Below are 19,182 nucleotides of genomic sequence, written 5' to 3' on the forward strand. Positions count from 1 at the left end.
GTCAATTACTTTGCCACAAACAGACTTGGCATTTGAGCCACAACATGAGGTCCAGTAGAAATACATCATTATTTCATAGATTATTGTCTGACTTGGTTAATGATTGAGTGACTGTTATGAATTGCAAACATTATTTTACCAACCCTGTGGCCACACTGACCATTGATATCAGATTCTGCAACATCCAGCATTGTGTTCAGTTTGTTGCTTCGATTCGTTACCTTACGTTCAAGGTTTTATGAAACATTTTCTGAGTTTAATGTTTCTCTGTACGTGTGAACAGATAGACAGATGATACTTGTCAGCTGATTGTTTCTATTCCTGGGTTTGGTAGAGAGAAGGAGGCTCCTCCCTGCAGCGTGTGATTCGAACGCTTTGTGTTACAATGTTATGACAAGTGACTGAGTGTGTAATGAGCATTCATAGGAGGAGGCGGATCTGTGAGAATCAATGTGCTGTTATCACCAGAATCACCTGCTTTATTAGTGATTAGTGTTCCTGAGTGTTGATCTTTCCATGGGAGTTCACTGAACGCTGAATTTTGACTACAAATGGTTTTGCCTTTCAGCAGTAAAGTAATTGGCCTAGAGGCAAAACCATTCATTTTTCGGATGAAAATACTTGATAATCTCTTTAATAAAAACACAGTTTTAAATCGTGTCTTGAGTCATGGGTGACGTGGAAACGTTAATCAGACACATTCAAACTTTCCCAAATTCAGGCTCAGTTGTGACGATCTAAATGATAATGAAACTCCTTTTGTCTAAGGGCCTCCGGGGATCTCTGGGCCCCGTTTCAAAACTACTAATTGAATTTCTGTTAATGTTTTTGCTGCTTGTTTTTTGTGCATATTGAGCCGAGTGTCCCCCCCCCCGTCCCAGATCCACATCGTCATCAGAAGCAGACGTGCTAACGTTGGTGTTCGTCTCCTGATCTGCTCTTATTAATTTGTGTTCAGCTTTGTAATCCGGTTATTTGCCACTTGCTTCTCGTTCTGGCAGAAAATATCAGTAATTAGAGCTCAGTGCTTGGCTGGCTACATTTACTCTCGTCTTGGTGTTGTACTGAAGAGTGCTTGTTAAAATGGACCTGCGTCGCTTTGAGATGAAATGAGCCAAATCCACCCCCATTGTTGGAGTCCACCCGTCTACATCAGTGATTCACGATCTGAGCCAACCCAGGAGTTGATGAGTCACTAGTCGATTTTTAGGAAAACAGATTAAAAACAAATCTAATCTGTGAAACCTGATAAATGTGCTTCAGACTCTGTGATAAATTTGTTTTGCCTGTAAAACGTTAAATACTTCCAGCTTCTTGGCTTCCCCCCTGTAATTGATAATTAGAATTTCCTTTGTACCAACCATCATCCATATGTATGGCTTCAGCTGGTGGTCACATGACTTTGATTTGGGCTCTTCTCAGGCTGAGACTCATCAATTTTTAAAGTCACTCGCTGAAGGTCTGAATTTTGGTTTAAATGCGTGTAATTTGGAGGATTATGGACAGGCCAGATTGTCCAGTGGACCCCGATGATACGGAGAAGATACTCAATTATGTTCTGTGGAGTATACGCAACGTTGAGATGGGAAAGGTAACTTTAAGCTGTTTCTGACATGGACATGAAGGTTTGAGAGTATGAGCGAATACGAGAGTGGCAGGTGTCATGCACACAAAAAGACACACCTCAATGAGCCAGTTTCCTTTGTGAAATAAACCCTTTTAGTGTGTCAGGTGAGAGTTAAAAAGCAGATCATATGGCAGGAGAGGAGGCAGTAGGCGCTAATGGGATTCTAACAGGGCTGCTAAACACACCTGAGTGTTGGTGTGGGTGGACATAATAGTACAGAAAATGGCATTGTACGTTCTTGGACGGCAGACAGCATCCTCACATGGGCCTGGCTGCAAAGAGGGAGCAGAAATCAGACCTGGGGGACTTCTTGTAGAGAAGTATAAGAACCCATGTGGAAAAAATATGTAATGAATTCATTTACTGAGCAGAAATACGACTTTATTCCACAGGCTTTCTGTGTTTTATCCTACCTGTTGGTTTTGAACTGTTGGTCAGGAAACAGTAATTATTACTCGCAGCCCTAATTAATGTCAGTAAAAAGCTAAGAACATAATATATATGCTGAGAATGTTTGCTGTACTTGTGTGTTCTTAGTTGCAGAAACCAGTGACGCATCGTGGGATGATTTTCCAGTTGATATTCTGTGTGAAGGGTCACGCCCAAACTGAGCTGTGGTCAGTAGCACAGAGTGAGATTAATGAACACAAGTGTGAGTGATAGCTTGTAGTCAAGCAAAGTTTTTTTTTTCTGGGCACTCTTTCTAGAGGTTCTGGTTCAGTTCCACAGGGTCACAGCAGGACCGACCCCATGTTGTTGGACCGGAGAAGTTTTTTCAAATCAGGCCTTCAGTTTGACTTTTGGTTTCCAGTGTGAGTCGGATTCAACCTTAAGAAGACAGTTGTCGTTGTTGTTGTTGTTGTTGTTGTTGTTGTTGTTGTTGTTGCTGTTGTTGTTGTTGCTGTTGTTGTTGTTGTTGTTGTCGCTGTTGCTGTTGCTGTCAAATCAGGAAATTGAAGAAGGTGACATGAAAACTCTTCCACTTAGCATGGCTGTTTGCTCTGACGTTAGACAGGGCAGATAAATGTGTGCTATTAGTCTTACCCAAGTGTTCGTGCCCCCCCCCCCAAAAAAAAAAAATAAATAAAATATAAATAAAAAATACAGGTCTCAGACTTTTGCACCCCGCTGTGCATTTAAATAATTCAATTTATATCATAAACGTGACGAGTAGTCAACTATGAAAATCTGTGGTTGAAGGCAGCCCTGCTACTTTAACACTCATTGTGCCCTCTTTGCCTTTGCTTGTCCTTTCCACCAATATTGGATAACCACCCAATTTGTCCAGAGCTACATGTCTTATATCTAGATCCTCTTCTCCTCTTTCTTTTTTCTGAATAATTCCTTTTGATGAATTCCTGGCTGCCCTTTGATCTGAGCAGTGTATTGAGCAGTGGAAGCACATCAGATAAGGAAGGCAAACTCTTAAATGGAAGTCTGAGGAGAGCTGCACGGCCTTGATCAACAAGACAGGGGCATGAAAAGAAATGGCCACACATGAAAGGACACATGGAACAAAAGCCGTTGACACGGGCGCTGTGGATCCTTTGTTTTGTGAAGATATGACAGAGATGTATCATTTAATGCAGCGCGGCGTATGGACGGCGTCACGCTCTGCTTTTTCCCATCGTCAACCTTTTGTCCTCCCTGAAAAGGAGCACAGTCAATCTTCTTTAAGTGAACTCTCTGTACAGTGGCTCTCCGTTTGCTCCTCGAACATGTTGTTTTTCCTTTCAGCCGGTTGATACTGGGTGTCACTGTTTTTCTAAAGTGCACGTCTTTGTTTTTATTTGCACGTCGTGCAGGAGGAGCAGCAAAGGTGGGCTTTTGAAAACAGAAACCTGAGATATTGGACCTGCCGTTCCTGCTGCACCACCAACACTGCTGCTGGTGCTCCTGTTATTTAATGTGTAAACGTAACCTAGGCTTTTATTTGTAGATTGTACACTCAGGCTCGTCTGCTGGTGCATGACAGAGAGAGGAAAAACACAAAGATCAACTTTTGTCTTTGTTTTATCCAGGTAAAACTCCTCTTCCAGCACCATACACCCACAGTCCATACCATACAGTTACAGTCTTACACCAGCGTCCACTGAGCACGGGTCTAACACCTTGCTCAAGGGCACCTCAGCAGTATCGGTTCATGGCAGAAAACACATCTCTTATTCACTTTTCCCCAGTCTTCTCTGGTCTGTTCAGGAGCCTTTCTCACAAAGCAGGATTACAAAGTTATCTGGACACCATGTAACATCCAGAGCAGCTCCTTTTTACTTCAGACCGTGTTCCAGCTTTGAAGGGTGTTCTGGGCTTTACTCATCAAAGATGCCAGTTAACTCTGTAATCCCACATTGTGAGAAAGGCCCCCCTGGACTCAAACCAGCAAATTTTGAGTCAGAAGCTGGCTCCTCGTACTGTCCGCTTTGAGATCAAAAAACACTGGGAAAGTGTTGTTGGACGTCGTGTGTCATGTTAGGTGTGCCGTGACATGTGACTCACCTCGATGTGAGGCGGCCTTTCTTTTAGGGTTTTTCTCAGGATTTTTTTGCTACAAAACTGCAAAGCTTTTGTGCAGCGATTGTTTTATTGGTTATGAAATTCAGGTTTGGTGCTTAGAGACAAAAGCTCAGAAGGCTTTACTGTTAATCTGCGTCTGCTAGGTGCAGAAAAACCCAGACATTTAAAAGCTTTTATGATTTAGTAATTGCAATGAGTATATTTATAAAGTAGAAACTGGAAATTAGAGTATGTCCCATGAGTGAGTGTAAAGGGGTTATATCTCACATTTCTACCTGAAACAATGCCAGAGCCGGAGAGTTATTGTTCTCAGGTCGTCTGTCCGTCCGTCCCATTCTCCTGGACACGATATCTTAGGAACGACTTGACAGACCTTCTTCAAATTTGGCACAAACATTCACTTGGACTTAAGGATGAACTGATTAGATATTGGTGGCTAAAGGTCAAAGGTCATTATGACCTCACAAAACACTTTTTAGCCATTACTAAATACTTCACACAGCATTATGACAAATTTTCACACAAATGGTTCATATCTTCTCAGACTCTGGATAAACAGGGATGTGACCTGAAACTAGTCTGAGTGGAGGGGTGATACAACCACCAGGAGGGGATTCTAGTTCATTTGACACTGAAATAGAATAATCATATAAACTGTAGTGGCCTCTTATGCTAAGTAGATGCATGTGGAGTCACACCTTTATAACATCACTAAGCACTGTGCACATACAAATAAAAGGGTTAGGAGATCTGACACTCAGATTGCCACCTGTCTGTTTTGGCTTTCAAGCGATTATTTTTTTATCAGCGATGCACGGATGATATACCTGAACAGGTTGGAGGTAAAAACTATCTACACTTACGTACCCTACAATTGGTAAAGTGTAACTAAATCATATATCCACAACCTGTTCATTATGATAACAATGGCTTTTGTGTGGAGGACCACGAACCTTATCAGCCTCTCGGTGGTGTGAAGGGGAAGTCCCTCTCACATCTACCATCAAAAGGACAATACAAACTTGATTAAAGATGGTTATATACAGGAGGAGTCATTTAGTGTCAAATACCAATTACTGGTAAGTCAGCTCAGGCTCACACCACACACTCTCACACACACACACACACACACACACACACACACACAATTGCAGAAGTGCATTAATGCCCTAATCATGCGGGTGAGTGGAGGTCTTACATCTGCAAAATGCCAACTTTTCAGAAATGAATAACAGCAGACTTCTTCACAGATAGTCCACTGTGCATTTTGGAAATAATGCAGAGGGATTTTGAAAGGGTTTCATAAGCCCACAGGCCGTATCATTTTCTCAGCCCACAGAGGATTATGCTAAAAAATGAAATCACCATAGCTGGAGTTAATGGGTTGTCAGCTGACAACATGGTAACAGTGAAAAGCCACCCACAGTGTAAACATGCCAATTATGGGAGCTGTCAGCTGCCCATTAATATTACATTCAAATCAAAAGTGACTTTTTTGCCTTTGTGCCTCAGTCTATCACACCGCACACCTATCTGACAATTAACGGCAAACATTATTTAAACTGTGTTACTTTAACTGACTGGACAACCGGACATTAAAAATTATTATTTGAAATTAGAAAATCATTATTGGCAACATCATTGTTCATCAGTCGCAAATTGAGATTCCAAATAATAAAGTCATGATAGGTTTTTATGAAAAAATCCTCCACTCCTCTCGCATGAAATTACCTTTCTTTCACTAACTCATATCCAATTAATTTATGGTTTGGAGTGATCCCTCCCTGTTCAAGAGCTAAAACACACCAAGGGGGTGAAACACTCTAAAATGAATGTTTCATTGTGACTTTAAAGGTGACTTGAAGCAGAAGCACGTTTTTACAAAGACAGTTACCAAGCAAAGAAAGTCAAAATGTCACTTTTATGTTCATGAATGCTTTTCACAGACCTGCATTATCACCTGGGATGTACCTGATGATCTGTTTTATCATTTCAAACTTCTCTTTCCACTTATAAAAGGCAGAGGTAGCAGTTTGAAATCACATCAGGGAGCTAATCACACAGATCATTTATCAACAAAGCTACAGTTACACATTCCCAGAGATTGCTGAGGATGCTTCCAGCTGTGACAACCTTTTCCACTTTCCCATCTGAATTTATCCTAATGACACCGCGCGCTTTCATCACGTGCGGCGTCAGAGCTATAGCTAATCAGCCATAGACCAGAAGGCTTTCAGCGCCAATTACAGTCGATTCAGGGTAACCGATGTGCAGCGAGACAACAATTCTTGCAGTAATATGAAAAGTTTTTGTTCTCTTCAGCTTTGGATTTTGAAGAATTCAGCTTGTGTTTGGGTAAATGATCCTTTTCCATCATGTTAGTTTTATCTTTCAATTTTGCTCATTTCTTCATACATGTGGACAATCTTGTCTCTAAAGTTTTCAAAGGAAAAGACCTAAACTATCTAATATGTGTCGTGAGTGCAGATTATTTGCTTTCATTTTCATTTTATAACAGAATAAGCCATTTTATTTCAGAATAGGAATCTTTCAGCACAGAACAAACAGCAACGGCAGCGCTGGTCTTTAATCACAGGTTATTACTGTATATTTAGGTGACATTTGTTGAATGGAAGTATTCTCCTTTCCTGCTTAAGTTTGTCATTCAAGATCTCTTAATATAATAGAGCGGCCACAACTAAGGGATCATATGCTTTGCTTCAAACGGTGGATATTATCTCATTTTGGAATTAATTTCAGCCGTATTAGCATCTTTGTGTTAATAAAAAAAGAATCCACACAGATGCCAGGAGCTTTTGACTGCCAGCGCACGGTTACAGCATATGTGTGTGTGTGTGTGTGTGAGAAACCAAAGCCTTCCTCGTGACAACTAATCTCCTCTCTCCTTTCCCTCCACCGCATTGTTGATCAGTGTCCTGTTACTGAAAAGCCAACGCAAAATGCCACGATTATGAGCTGTCAAATGCCAATTACCGGTAATTCAGCTCCCCGGTGTGTGGTGGATGAGACAGTCACTCAACGCCAGCTCTCCTCTGCCTCCTCCCTTCATTTCCACATCACATTTGAAGAATTATATTGTTTAGTTTTTTTTTCTTTTCTTTTTTCATGTGTGAATGTCATGAGCGTCAGACTTTAATGAGTTTTGACCTGTTTAATGACTCTGCTGTATGAGAAATATATCAAACCCCTCGGTGATTGATATCACATACTGTAGCCCTTTATCACTCGCGACTCCTGAGTATTACACGTAAAGAATAATAATGTGACGAATGACTGAACAGATTTTCTTCTACAGACTGCTGCTGCACCACCCGAAACTTAGAGCGGCTAAAATCAATATTTAGTATTATCAGTGGATCATATGAGAACGCTTGTAGTGAAGCACAGAGAATTCTTACTGAATCCTGCAGCTCCCCCTCAGCTCTGTGGAGCCATTTAGTAACTTTAAGGTCATTGTTTTTGTACAGTTTTGGTTCAGTTTCAACGCTTTCATCAGCCTCCATTCCAGCTCCAAATCCCAACTCTATGCAACCTGACCACCGCCAATTAGCAGACCGTCGCAGTTAGCAGTTAGCTGTTAGCAAGTTAGCAAGACTGGAGCTAGACATTTACCTCAGGAGCTGGTGGAGACTAAAACAAAGCTAGAATAAAAAATATGACTCTAAATCAGAGTTTGAAGTGGGAAAAAAAAGTCGGCCAATATAAGCACAACACTATCAAATTCTAAATTTCTGCAGTGAATAAAAGACGCTGGTGTTCACGATATAAATTTATTTAGTTTTAGGAACCATGTATTAATTCCATTATTCCACATCTATCAGAGGAGCCATGTCAAACTGGCAACTCACTTTGGTTGATTAAACTGGCATCAAAGAACTTCGAATAAGCAGAGACAGACTCCGCTAGGATTAACCTCTTTGTCGAGAGGTGAACATGTGAGACGCATGGTGCCCTCTGGGTAATGCAGTTCATATAGGGTCGATACGACTCGCCCAGAACCTGAAATGTGCAACGGCCCACTTTGAGCACAGCTCCAGAGGAATGTCATTGTCGCCTTCTAGCTACCAGATGTGTAAAATGGCAACTGTTTGCCAACAACTTTGCCATATCAACTTAAAATTAGACGATATGTGGCAAAAAAAATCAATTTAATGTAATTTGAAATCAATTCAAGTTTCAGCAACAAGAAAATCTGAAGAAATATCTAATTTCAGTTTCAAGATTACACATCCTGATTATTTCCAAATGTTGGTCTGAACATTTATATTTGTCATTTTTCCTGGACCAGCGTCCTCCCATCTCTCCTCCCCCTCACATAAAATTACAACAGTGCCACAAGCTACAAAGTGCCAAGTAACTGTAATGAAAATTCTTGCTGCATGAATCTTTCAGACCTCTTTCATCCCTTGTTAGCAGCACAGCTATGTTAGTGGCTTCCAGCTTAATTCATGCTTGATCGAGCAACACTCTCGACCGCTGTCTCTCGACAAAAGATTGGATGTCACACCTCAACCTGCGCTCATGCCTGAGTGACAAAAGCTGGAGGACAGAAATGATTAAGTGGAGTGATCACGCAGTTAACCCCATTCTGCCAAGATGGATGTTGTTTCACTCTGGATGAACGCTGAAATGTGAACTTAAATTGCCAATTTTACATCTACGTGAATGACTCATTTAAGAACAGAATTTCTTATTTAAAGTCCCCCAGTGTGTGAAGATTTTTTTTTATGATTTGTTTTTGGATGTTTTGCTTATTGAGTGTATAAATAAATGCATCATCGTGACGTGACATTCACGCTCCCAATTCATTTCTGTATCTAAATATAAAGGGAGGAATCTTTGAAGTGGGGAGGAGTCCCTGAGTTTATGTTAGCATTGCAGCTTTTATGACGTTGATGAATCTTACACATGTTTGTGTCAGTGTGTCTCTGCTTTCTTTGGTCACAATGAAGCTGACTATCACTTCCTGTGTCAAAGTAAAAGCCCCTACATTCAAACGAATTGAAACAATCATTTCCTTTGAGAGTCTGCTGTAAAGAGGAGAAGAGACACATCGGACATCGTGTATCAAAATATTAATTTTCCCATCTATAAATATCTCATGACATTTCTTTAGATATAAATCCGCTTCTCTTGCTCAACAATAAATTTGTATCAAATGAAGAACTTTACCATAGACAAGCACAAGCACTAATTATAACACTTCCATGAGACCTGGGGCAACCTATCGTCTGGTCTAATTTGTTCACATATGGTGCCTGAAATAATTTGATATTTTGATAATGACACTGTGAACAGACGGAGAAAAGAAATAGATTAGCCTCATCATACATCCTCAATATGTTGATAAAAACATGTCTCCATAGAGCAACTTTAGCTTTTCAGACGTGCTCATGTTCCATTTCAGCTTCTCACAGCTGTTGACAATCACAGAGATAACTGACACCGTGTCAGTTATGTCAGCTTATGTCAGGCTGACAAAAAAAAAAAAAATCCCAAAACAAAACAGCTGTGGTTCACTGCCTTCTATAAGTATGTGATTTGGATGTTAATGTGGATGAGTGTGCGGCTCATCAGCATATCCCTCACGCTTACGCTGAGTGTCTGTCTACATGGGGAGCTCCACATAAACAGGCAAATGCCACAAGCCTCTAAATGTCAATTAACTGTGATTCATCTCTCTGGTGCATCGGGAGGGAGGCAGAGTGTGGCCATTCATTTAACCGCCTCCCCTCTTTGACTTTCCATTTACGTTTAGCCGATGCTCCAGTTCACTGCGACTTCCACTGAGTGCGACAGTAGAATAAGCTGTAAATTGTGGGATCGCTGGGGTTGCGAGCAGATAATGGAAGGGATTGGAAAGATAAGGGTCATAGTGGTGCATTGACATCAATTTCACTGATAGCAGGACAATCATATGTGTGATATGCTTCTAGGGGAAAAATAAATAGCATAACCGTAGTCAAAAATTACATGGAATTTTACGGGGCAGACAGTTTGCCCCGAATAATTGTCTGCAACAATTGAGAAAGCCTGTGCTCTTGTAAGGTTTGGGAAAAATATATATAACTGGACTTGACTGGATCAGGAGGCAGTGCAAAAATCGAAGTATTCATTTTTCCTTGTCTTTGAACTTTGCTTGTCGTTCCCTGGTTTAGAGGAAAGAATTACTGCAGCAATAGGAAATAACGCATTATATGTGCCCTTTGTATCTGCATTCACTGAAATTGTGGGGTTTTTTTTAATACTGAAACATTTTAAATGAAAAAAAAAAAAAGTATTTGCCTGATTTGAAGCATAATCAGCAGCTCTCTTACACCTTCTTCCATTTATCTCTTCAGAGGTCTGTTGAAATGCCAAATGTGAGCCGGCAGGATTACTGACAACTTTAAACAAAACTTTAAAAGCCTCCTCTCACAGGAGGAGAGAGAACGGGTTTTTTCGTGGGAGGGAACAGAAAATCTAATCCTGGAAAATTTTAGGTAAAACTTGTGTAAAATCACAAGTAGAAGTGGGTCAGTTCCTTCCAGGGAAACCATCCCCCCCAAGATGTTGATGGTGCACTCTTAATATATCTGTATGAGCTTTTTCAGATGTTGTACACAAAGACAGATTATGCGATCTGAGAAACAGCTGAATGAGTATGTACTTCCACTTCTCCAGAAGACGTCAGTTGAGTAGGCGGTGCTTCATTGTGGACCGGACCACCTCCGAATGTGGTCCGAGCGGTCTTGAGTGCATTCTCCACCTGCACTCAGGTGTGAACGGAACCTTAAATCTGTCTCAAGTCAACAAGTTTCAAGTCCACAGCTCTGTTTGTCTTGTGAAATCTAGCCCTGGACATTGTTTCTATCACTTGCGATAATCTTGTACTCAGGGCTAGACCGACTAACAGGCCAGGATTATGTATCAGCTGACTCTGGCTCAGCGCAGATACATCAGTATCAGTGTTACCAGTGTTGTTGACTGATAAGTGATAAAAAACTGTGGTAGAAAAATTCCAAACTAGGTCCAAGGTCATTTAGGAACACAGTGTCTCCATGTACTGGATATTTTGTCTCCAAGAAAACACAGACACGTTGATTCTTCCTCTGTAAATTGTCCTCCTTAGTAATGACCAAGTTGCATACTGATGACTGATTCAGAAGTGCAGCATCGGTCGGGCTGAGAACTTACCAAAGCAATCACTGAGATCTTGATCTGTGATGTCGTTCTGTCATTGACTGGTATGAATGTTTACAACAGACAGTTATATTTTAAATTTTTTCCTTGTGTTTTTCCTCCAAATAAGTTTGGGATTTTGTTTGTGACCAGTTTGATCATCTTGCTGCTGATAACTCGCCCTGTTCTGACCTATTTTGTAGCACTGCTGCTACATGTTGAGATCTCAGTAATGACTCATGAATACAGTGTTATCATAATTTATAGCACCAGAGCTGCCAAAATAAAGCCCGCATTTCAATAAATTGTCCTTTTTCCTTGAAGCGTTTTAGCTGCTAACTTTGCTGCGGTTGTATTGTAATGTAAGTTCACCAGCATCACTCAAATAATCAGAGGGATTACTAGCAAGTTGGCTGCAGCTCACAAATATAAAGTCCAGATAAAGCCTTCTACACAGATGTATGATTATATATAGCTACAAAATCAAATGAAAAAAATGAGTATGAGTATAAGTTCAGATGCTTGACCCTAAAATAATACCCAGCAAAACGTCCACAAGTGGCAACTATTCCGCGAGCGAGGTGGTCATGTAGGTCTGTATGAAAAAGAGAAACTTTCTTCACTCTCGTCCTCTCACTCGTCTCGTCTCTCTGAGCTCAGTCAGCTCAGTCGCCACGGGGCTTTTTGGAGTCAGGCTCAGAGGATATGAATCATTTCTGATGTGATCTCATGCTCTCTGCCCCCTTCCTTTCACTCCTTTAGTGTTTTACTTTTTTGTCCTCACATCTCTTTTTGGACATTTTCAAACTTCCCCACTCTGTGGCCTCCTTTTATTCTCCTGCACTCTCTGGTTTTTAGTCATTCCTCTTTATTCCCTCCTCCAGTCTCCCCCTGCAGCTCCATCGCCTTCAGTCTCTCTCTGATTTAGTCACATTACTTTTACAGATCTTTTTCCTCAGCTCCAGCCTCTGTTACTATTTTATTCTTTTGCATTTATCCTTCTCCCATCGTTCTTCCAGCTCCTTTCATATCCATCTGCACTTTTTCCCTTTTAGTCTTTTAACCATCTCCCCTTTCTTTCTCCATCCTCCTCTTCCTCTCTATTCCTCTCTGCTTCTGTTTTTATTATCTTCCCCTGCGTCACAGAACAGATTCATTGACCACTATAAATAAGAAGAAAGTTTATGAGATTCATGGCTTTGGTGAGACTGTCTGGTGTGTGTGTGTATTTTTGCATTTTATGAATAGTGGGAGTTGTGTGTTGATGTGTTTAATTTGTGTGTAAGAGAAGGGAAAAAGAAAGGTTAGGGAGAAATCAGAGACGTAGGTGAACTCTCGCTTCACACGTGCTCTTCTTGGTGCTACAGGCTGTAGAGGAACTCGTCTGGCAGCCTGTAGTTTGCATTTATGTGTTTTGCATGTGTGTGCATATCTGTCTTACAGTGGGAACGGATAACTGCGTTGACAGCCCATTGTCTCCCTCAGGGTAGAGACTGTGGTTCAGTGACTGAGTCACTCTCATATGCACTCACATTACAATGAGATGGTCTGATTTATGCACACACATACACACACACGCACACACACACACACACACACACACACACACACACACACACACACACACACACACACACATACACACACAGATGTACAGTAATCACACATGCACACCCACTGTTCAGCATACATGTGCAGTTACACACAAAATTCATCCCTGTACACATGGGCGGACACGTGGCTGCGCACATGCTGTAAATCCAAAACAATCAACACCCCTTCACACACACACACACACACACACACACACACCACACACACACACACACACACACACACTTCACACTCTTTGTTTGTGTGACTGTGTTTTACAGCTGATTTGTAGGCGAAATCCCAGCCAGCCCATTCACCTCCACGCTGTGACATGTAACATATTGTCCTAATCAATCCCTCACACACTAAGAGGCTTTTTGCAGTGGAACCACCCGGGGCTAGTCAGTGGTTAGCGAATGCTTATCCCCCTGTTCTTGTGGAGAGAGTGAGAGGCAGGCTCCCCGCAAGAAGTTTATCTTTACAGGCGCAGAGGCTGGATGAGAGAGCAGAGAGCGAGGGGAGGTGGAGGAGGAAAAGATGAGGCAGAATGACTCGATTCCAAGACATGAACAATCGAAGACCTCTTGAAAATGTCACTTGAAGCCTCATATGGTCGTATGTGGAGGCCAAACACACAGAGCTGTGGACTCAGTCTAGATTGCATTAACGAAGGATTACAAGTTTTCTATGTTGCTCTCTCTGATCCTTTTTTCTCTTTTTGTTTTTTTTCTTATTCTGTTTGAGCCATTCTCTCTCCCTCTCGTGATTCTAAGGATTACAAGCTCATTACGGTTTATTCGTTTATAATACAGCACACAGTATATTATATATGTCTGTGTATATGTATATAAGATGTCATTTTTTGTTACTGCAGCAATTTGTCTCACTGGTTGAGAGCTGCTTGTTGACAACTAATCCAAATAAAAACAGCCATTTCTAAGAGGCAGGGACAATTCGTGTCAGCTGCTGGATTGCTTTTAATGAACACGTTTTTTCACAAGGTGCTACGCGACAAGACGAGGCGTACATGCCGTTGAAAAGCAGACGGTATCGAGGAGAGGCTTTTGTAATCCTGTTGTTTAGCAGAATTGGTCCTGCTCATGGTTTCCTGCTGCTCTCACATGCAAATGAGTTTAAAGTTTTCTGTTGAAAGCCTCAAATGCACTTTCTGCTACATCAGTTTTATTTGTCAAATCCGTCTGAAATTCAGTAGAAGCCGTGCTCTCCTGTGGAGTGTATTTGAAAGCAGAGACCTGACAGAATCAGTAGCGATGCTGACTTGTTTGGGGAAAAAAACAAGGTATCACAGCAGCACAGGGCCTTTTTTCTTTTTTCTTACTTTCTTTTTACAGAAAGGGGGAAAAAAGGGAAAGTATAGGATCAAAAGAAGTCTTGAGCCTCAGCAGCAGACGCACAGTCGAGTCAGTCGATTGCAGAAGAAGAGACGAATGTTAAGAAAACTCATTCCACTTGTCCAATTTGCGCTCAGTGTTCTGACACGGCCTGCAGATCAGCAGGTGCTTCACAGCCTCGGCTCGGACCGTCCACCTTTCATCTCTGTTTAAGTTTGAGCCATGCGGGCAGATCTCCAGGCTAGTTTTTTTTGGGGGGTGAACCTGCTCTGGCTCGTCTGACCCGCTGCGCTCTTTCTACATCGCTTTTCATGCTCAAGCAAAGAGACGCAGGCGCCTTTAACCGAATTTCAAATAGATTAGAGAAGCAGCGCCCGAGCCGCTGTGGTGTTCCTAGAGGCTCGCCCCCTAGCGATGCCTCCTGGTAGACAAGCTTTACTGTAATGAGGGCCTAGCTGAAGGAAGTTGGCTAAGACTCTGCCTGAGGCTTCTTATCAAAGGCTCATGATTCAGATTTTTTTAACTTCTTCCTCTTTAATGAACTTGTCTCTGTTTCCATCATGCTTCTCTATAACCTTGTTTTAAAGCGTCTCGCACACATAAAGGAGGTCGATCCTCCCTTCTGACTAAAACAAAACGAGTGGGAGGGAAAAACATCACTCACAGCAAATTCATTAAAACAACACCAGATTCATAATGAAATACTTCGAATGCTTCGTCTTCAAGTGTTCCCCGACTCCGTCTTCTCCCTTTTACTCTCTGTTTGTTCTCTCTTTTAGTTTCACTTCAAACCAACATGATGAATTATTTTAAAAAATATTTTAAAAAATATATATAAAAAATATATATAAAAACATTTTTTTGGATGATTGCATAATCCCCCCCTCGCCTTTGTCTCCTTTTCACCTGTAGGTATCGGGGCTCAGAAAGTGCGAGTGGAAGAGGAGCTGGAGGCGTATCCCACAGAGTCCGTGGATCTCCGTTGCCAGTTCATCGATGGAGGAGGCCGGACCAAGCTCACACAGGTCTGTGGATGAAATTGTGCTTTTTAGTAGGTTTGGAACCAGTGAATTTCAAAGTAAGACCGACAAGGTGGTTAGAGCTAATGGAGTGAAGTCATTGGAAAAATATGAGGAGGAGAATGGTTTATATGGAGGTCATGAAGGTCAATCCCTCCCACATGATCTTTCCACTCTCAGATAAAAATCAGGACCTGTCGACAAAGAGACTCGCAAACTCGGCCTTGTTAAAAGAATACTCTGAGCTGCATTAGATCCGGCCAACTTCTTTTATGCGCATTTTCAATTTGTGAATAAAAAAGAAGCAGAAAAGCTGGAAATTCAAACAAAAGATGAAACACCACAAAAGTTTTATGCACTCGGCTGAGGTGAAAAAAGTTGGTGTGTCGACGAAGTGCAATGGAAACTTCAGATCTGTGTGGAGCGATGTGGAGAATGTTCCTTAAATTAATACATGAAGCAGAAATAAATGTTCTCCACCTCATTTTTGTTCCCTTGAGGTTCGGCTGCTGCTCTCATCTTGTTGTGTCCTCTCTGCAGTGATTTTAATGGCCGCCACCTGTTTATCTATAAAATCCAACTCCTTTTTTTTTTTTAAGTTGTGGCGAAACGCTCATTAATTTGCATTTTCTTTTGTCTGTTTTCTGGAAATTTGGTTCGAATTGGTGCTGAATTTAAATATGAACTTGACTATTGTGGCTTAACAAGCAAATGATTTACATATTACACTTAATTACTATCAAGCAATTTGTGAGTTTGGCGATTTGCACACAGCGGGGGGGGGGGGGTGGTTAAAGCTGGGTATGCTTGAAAATAACTGCCCACATTTTCAGACAGTCTCCTCCTAAAGGTATTTATTGTGTAAGACTCGTTTGTGCACAGACTCATTTGTGCAAATAATGCAAACGGAAAGATTCAAACCCTCAAACTCGATTGGCAGTTTACAGTGTTGGACACGGCCGACAGTAACACTAAAACAAACAATAAACAATACAATAATACAATAAAGTAAAAAATGGATTGGACTGGGGCGACCCGGTAGCTGAACGGTTAGGGCACCCTGAGCAGTTTGATTCCAGACGGATTCTTTCCCCTGCGCTCTATCCCTGCATTGCCTCTTCATTTTCACTGTCCTGTTTAATAACGGCACGGAAAATTCCCCCAAAAAATCAAATAAATAAATAAATAAAGAAGTTATAACATTATTATTGTTATTATTGTTTGTTTGATATTGTGATAGCATCGTTATCGTGAATTCTTTTGGCTGCGACAATCGTGTGGGTGAAAATCTGATATCATCACACACCCTAGTTGGATTTATGTGAGGCTAGCTTGCAAACATGCTAACAATAATACTCTGGACCCGTTGGCTACTACTCGCCACACGGATGAAATTCACAGAAAAAGACAGCAAACAAGACAAAACATCCCAAAAAACCTCACAGAATTCCTTTAGCAGTGTTAAACAGTGTCTGTACCAGCTGCAGTTTCACAAACGATGCAGATTGAAAAAGACGAACGGAAATACAAAACAAACACAACAACGCACACGAGCCACAAATGAAAAAACATGCTGCAGGAAGACGAAACGAAAACACCAAGAGCAGACACGCTGCAAAAACAGAAACGATGCAACAGCAAAAAAAACACACAAAGCTGCCTGAAGGACATTTGTTGACAGCGATCAACATCATGTCGTGTGACCTGCGTTACCTCGGTAATACGCCATGAAAACCATCCTAAAAGTCAAGTCTTTCTGAGCAGTGTTTTATATTTTGTGACAGTTCCTTCACTGTCGCTGTCACTGTCAGAGTTTTCACATTCAGCTCATTTTAATTTGAATATTTGAAAGTCAATTTATTTCGCCAAACCCCAGATGACAACTTATCTGACACCACCTGAACTCCTCTGATGTGCTATCACACACCAAGTCGACTGAAGCAAAAACACTATCAGCTTCTGGTGTGATCTGTCCCCTGTGACTGCTGGACGGAATCAATAGACAATTTGTTCACATACAAAAACTGAAATTACAGACGACACTTAACTGCCGTCTGATATTTTCCCTACAATCTACATCTAACGAGGGCGTCTCATCCTCTAATTTTTTCCGACATCTGCGTTACAATCTGTCTTCCTCCTTGTAACCTTCAGCCCCCTGCGCTGTTTACTAAATGTTTATTGATGAACTTTATTCCCTCTCCTTCCTGGTCTACTTCAGCCAGCAGTTTGTATTTGAAACTGTCACTTTGGGAAGTGGAAAAGAAAAGGAAATCCATTTGGTACAAAGTCACAGTGTTCTCCCTGGCGGTGCAGGCTCATACAGAGACATCAATATTGTTCACATATCAGAAATCTTAAGAAGAAAAGCCTGCAAGACCATTCTCTTTGAAATTGTGTTCTTTATAATGGCGATGGGGTCCTTCAGAGAGTGTTTGCTGCTCTAAGAGACCTTTAATTTCATCCTGTAATAGATTCTTGGCTCTGAACTCACACAGCTTTAATTGAGTTTGATATTTTGCAGCTATAAGTCAAATTCTTTCAGGTGTCGTGGGTGATAGACCGGAGCAGATTTCAATATTTGTTCAGAGAAATTTCAAATCATTTTGTGTGTGTGTGTGTGTGTGTGTATATATAATAATATACTGCTGCTGCAGTACAGTCTGTTTGTTAAATGTGAGGTGAAAGGGACAGGAGCATGTCAGTATCCTGAGGCGTCTGATTGCCTCAGTTTCTGGTGAAAATCTCCTCTCCACATTGAAGGTTCAGTGTCATCTACACTTTCCAAGATTAGAAATATCTCTGATGTCCATCGTAAATAAATATCCAAAAAATCTTTTTTGAATGCACAGAAAAAAAGACTTTTCCTTATTTTCATCTGTATGATAGGATGGTCCTCCGGCAGTTCCAGAACTTAAGTGAGAATCATATTGATTTTAAGTTTCTTCAAAATATCAAAGTAAGCCGGTAATAGATGCCTGTATGCACAACGGATACACTGCACACAAGAACTACGAGTAGCTATGTTGGTAAATTTTTCACGGAGCCTGTGTGTATACAACTATAGCAGGGGTAAATAATTAAACATCAAAGGTCCAGTTAGACAAAATTTTTAAGCAGAAATCCAGAAACTTGGGTCAGTGGTCAACTACATAACAACCAAGTGCTTCATTTTACAAGATGAAATAAAAACAGTGGCTTGACCTCTTCTATCCCACTTTCCCCACCTATTTCTAAGACGTGGTCTCTCACCCTTTGTGTTTATCTTACTCCCTGACTCGAGCCGCAATGATTGGCTGAGTAGAGTAATGTGACCAGTGCTGTGAAGGCTAGAAAAGCTGTGCTGGTTGAACTACAACTGAGCCCGGATAGGCCGCCACCTGGGTCCGGTACCAGACCTCTGAAACGGCCACGACTTCCCCGAATCCAACCACTAACCACTGGTTTTCTATCCAGGTGTCTTGGATCTGGGAACCCACTGACGGCCAAAGGGACAACATTGCTGTTTACCACCCGATCTACGGACAGAGTTTCCCCAACGTGGCTTTCAAAGACCGAGTCGCCTTCCTGCACAACAGTCTGGAGAATCCGTCCATCAGGATTTCTAAGCTGAGAATGTCCGACGCCGGCCGCTACACCTGCGAGTACGCCACCTATCCTTCTGGAAACGAACAAGGGACGACCACCCTCATCATGCTCGGTGAGTAGAGACCTGTGAGGTGTCCACGCAACACAATCAACAAGCTGCTGTGTACTTCAGATACAGCTGAGGAGTTTTGATGTTCACATGTAAAGGGTTGGAACACCAAAAAGGTCAACAGTATTTCTCTCCTGCAGAAAAGAGCCGTGCTTGAAACGGGCTTTCAACGCCTGTTCTGCTACATCAGCCTTGACA

The 19,182-nt window shown here is 41.5% G+C and overlaps 1 protein-coding gene across 2 annotated transcripts in view; it reads left to right on the forward strand.

Annotated features, from left to right (window-relative positions):
* The window catches only part of pvrl2l (PVR cell adhesion molecule related 2 like), a 285,499-nt gene that overhangs the window by 103,607 nt on the left and 162,710 nt on the right, over positions 1-19,182 (forward strand). For both annotated transcript variants that reach the window (XM_056399354.1, XM_056399355.1), the window contains exons 2-3: positions 15,181-15,293; positions 18,744-18,987. In XM_056399354.1, coding sequence (XP_056255329.1) covers positions 15,181-15,293; positions 18,744-18,987 — 357 coding nt within the window. The remainder of the gene's footprint in view (positions 1-15,180; positions 15,294-18,743; positions 18,988-19,182) is intronic.

Source organism: Seriola aureovittata, chromosome 16 (assembly GCF_021018895.1).
Source record: "Seriola aureovittata isolate HTS-2021-v1 ecotype China chromosome 16, ASM2101889v1, whole genome shotgun sequence".
NCBI lineage: Eukaryota > Metazoa > Chordata > Actinopteri > Carangiformes > Carangidae > Seriola > Seriola aureovittata.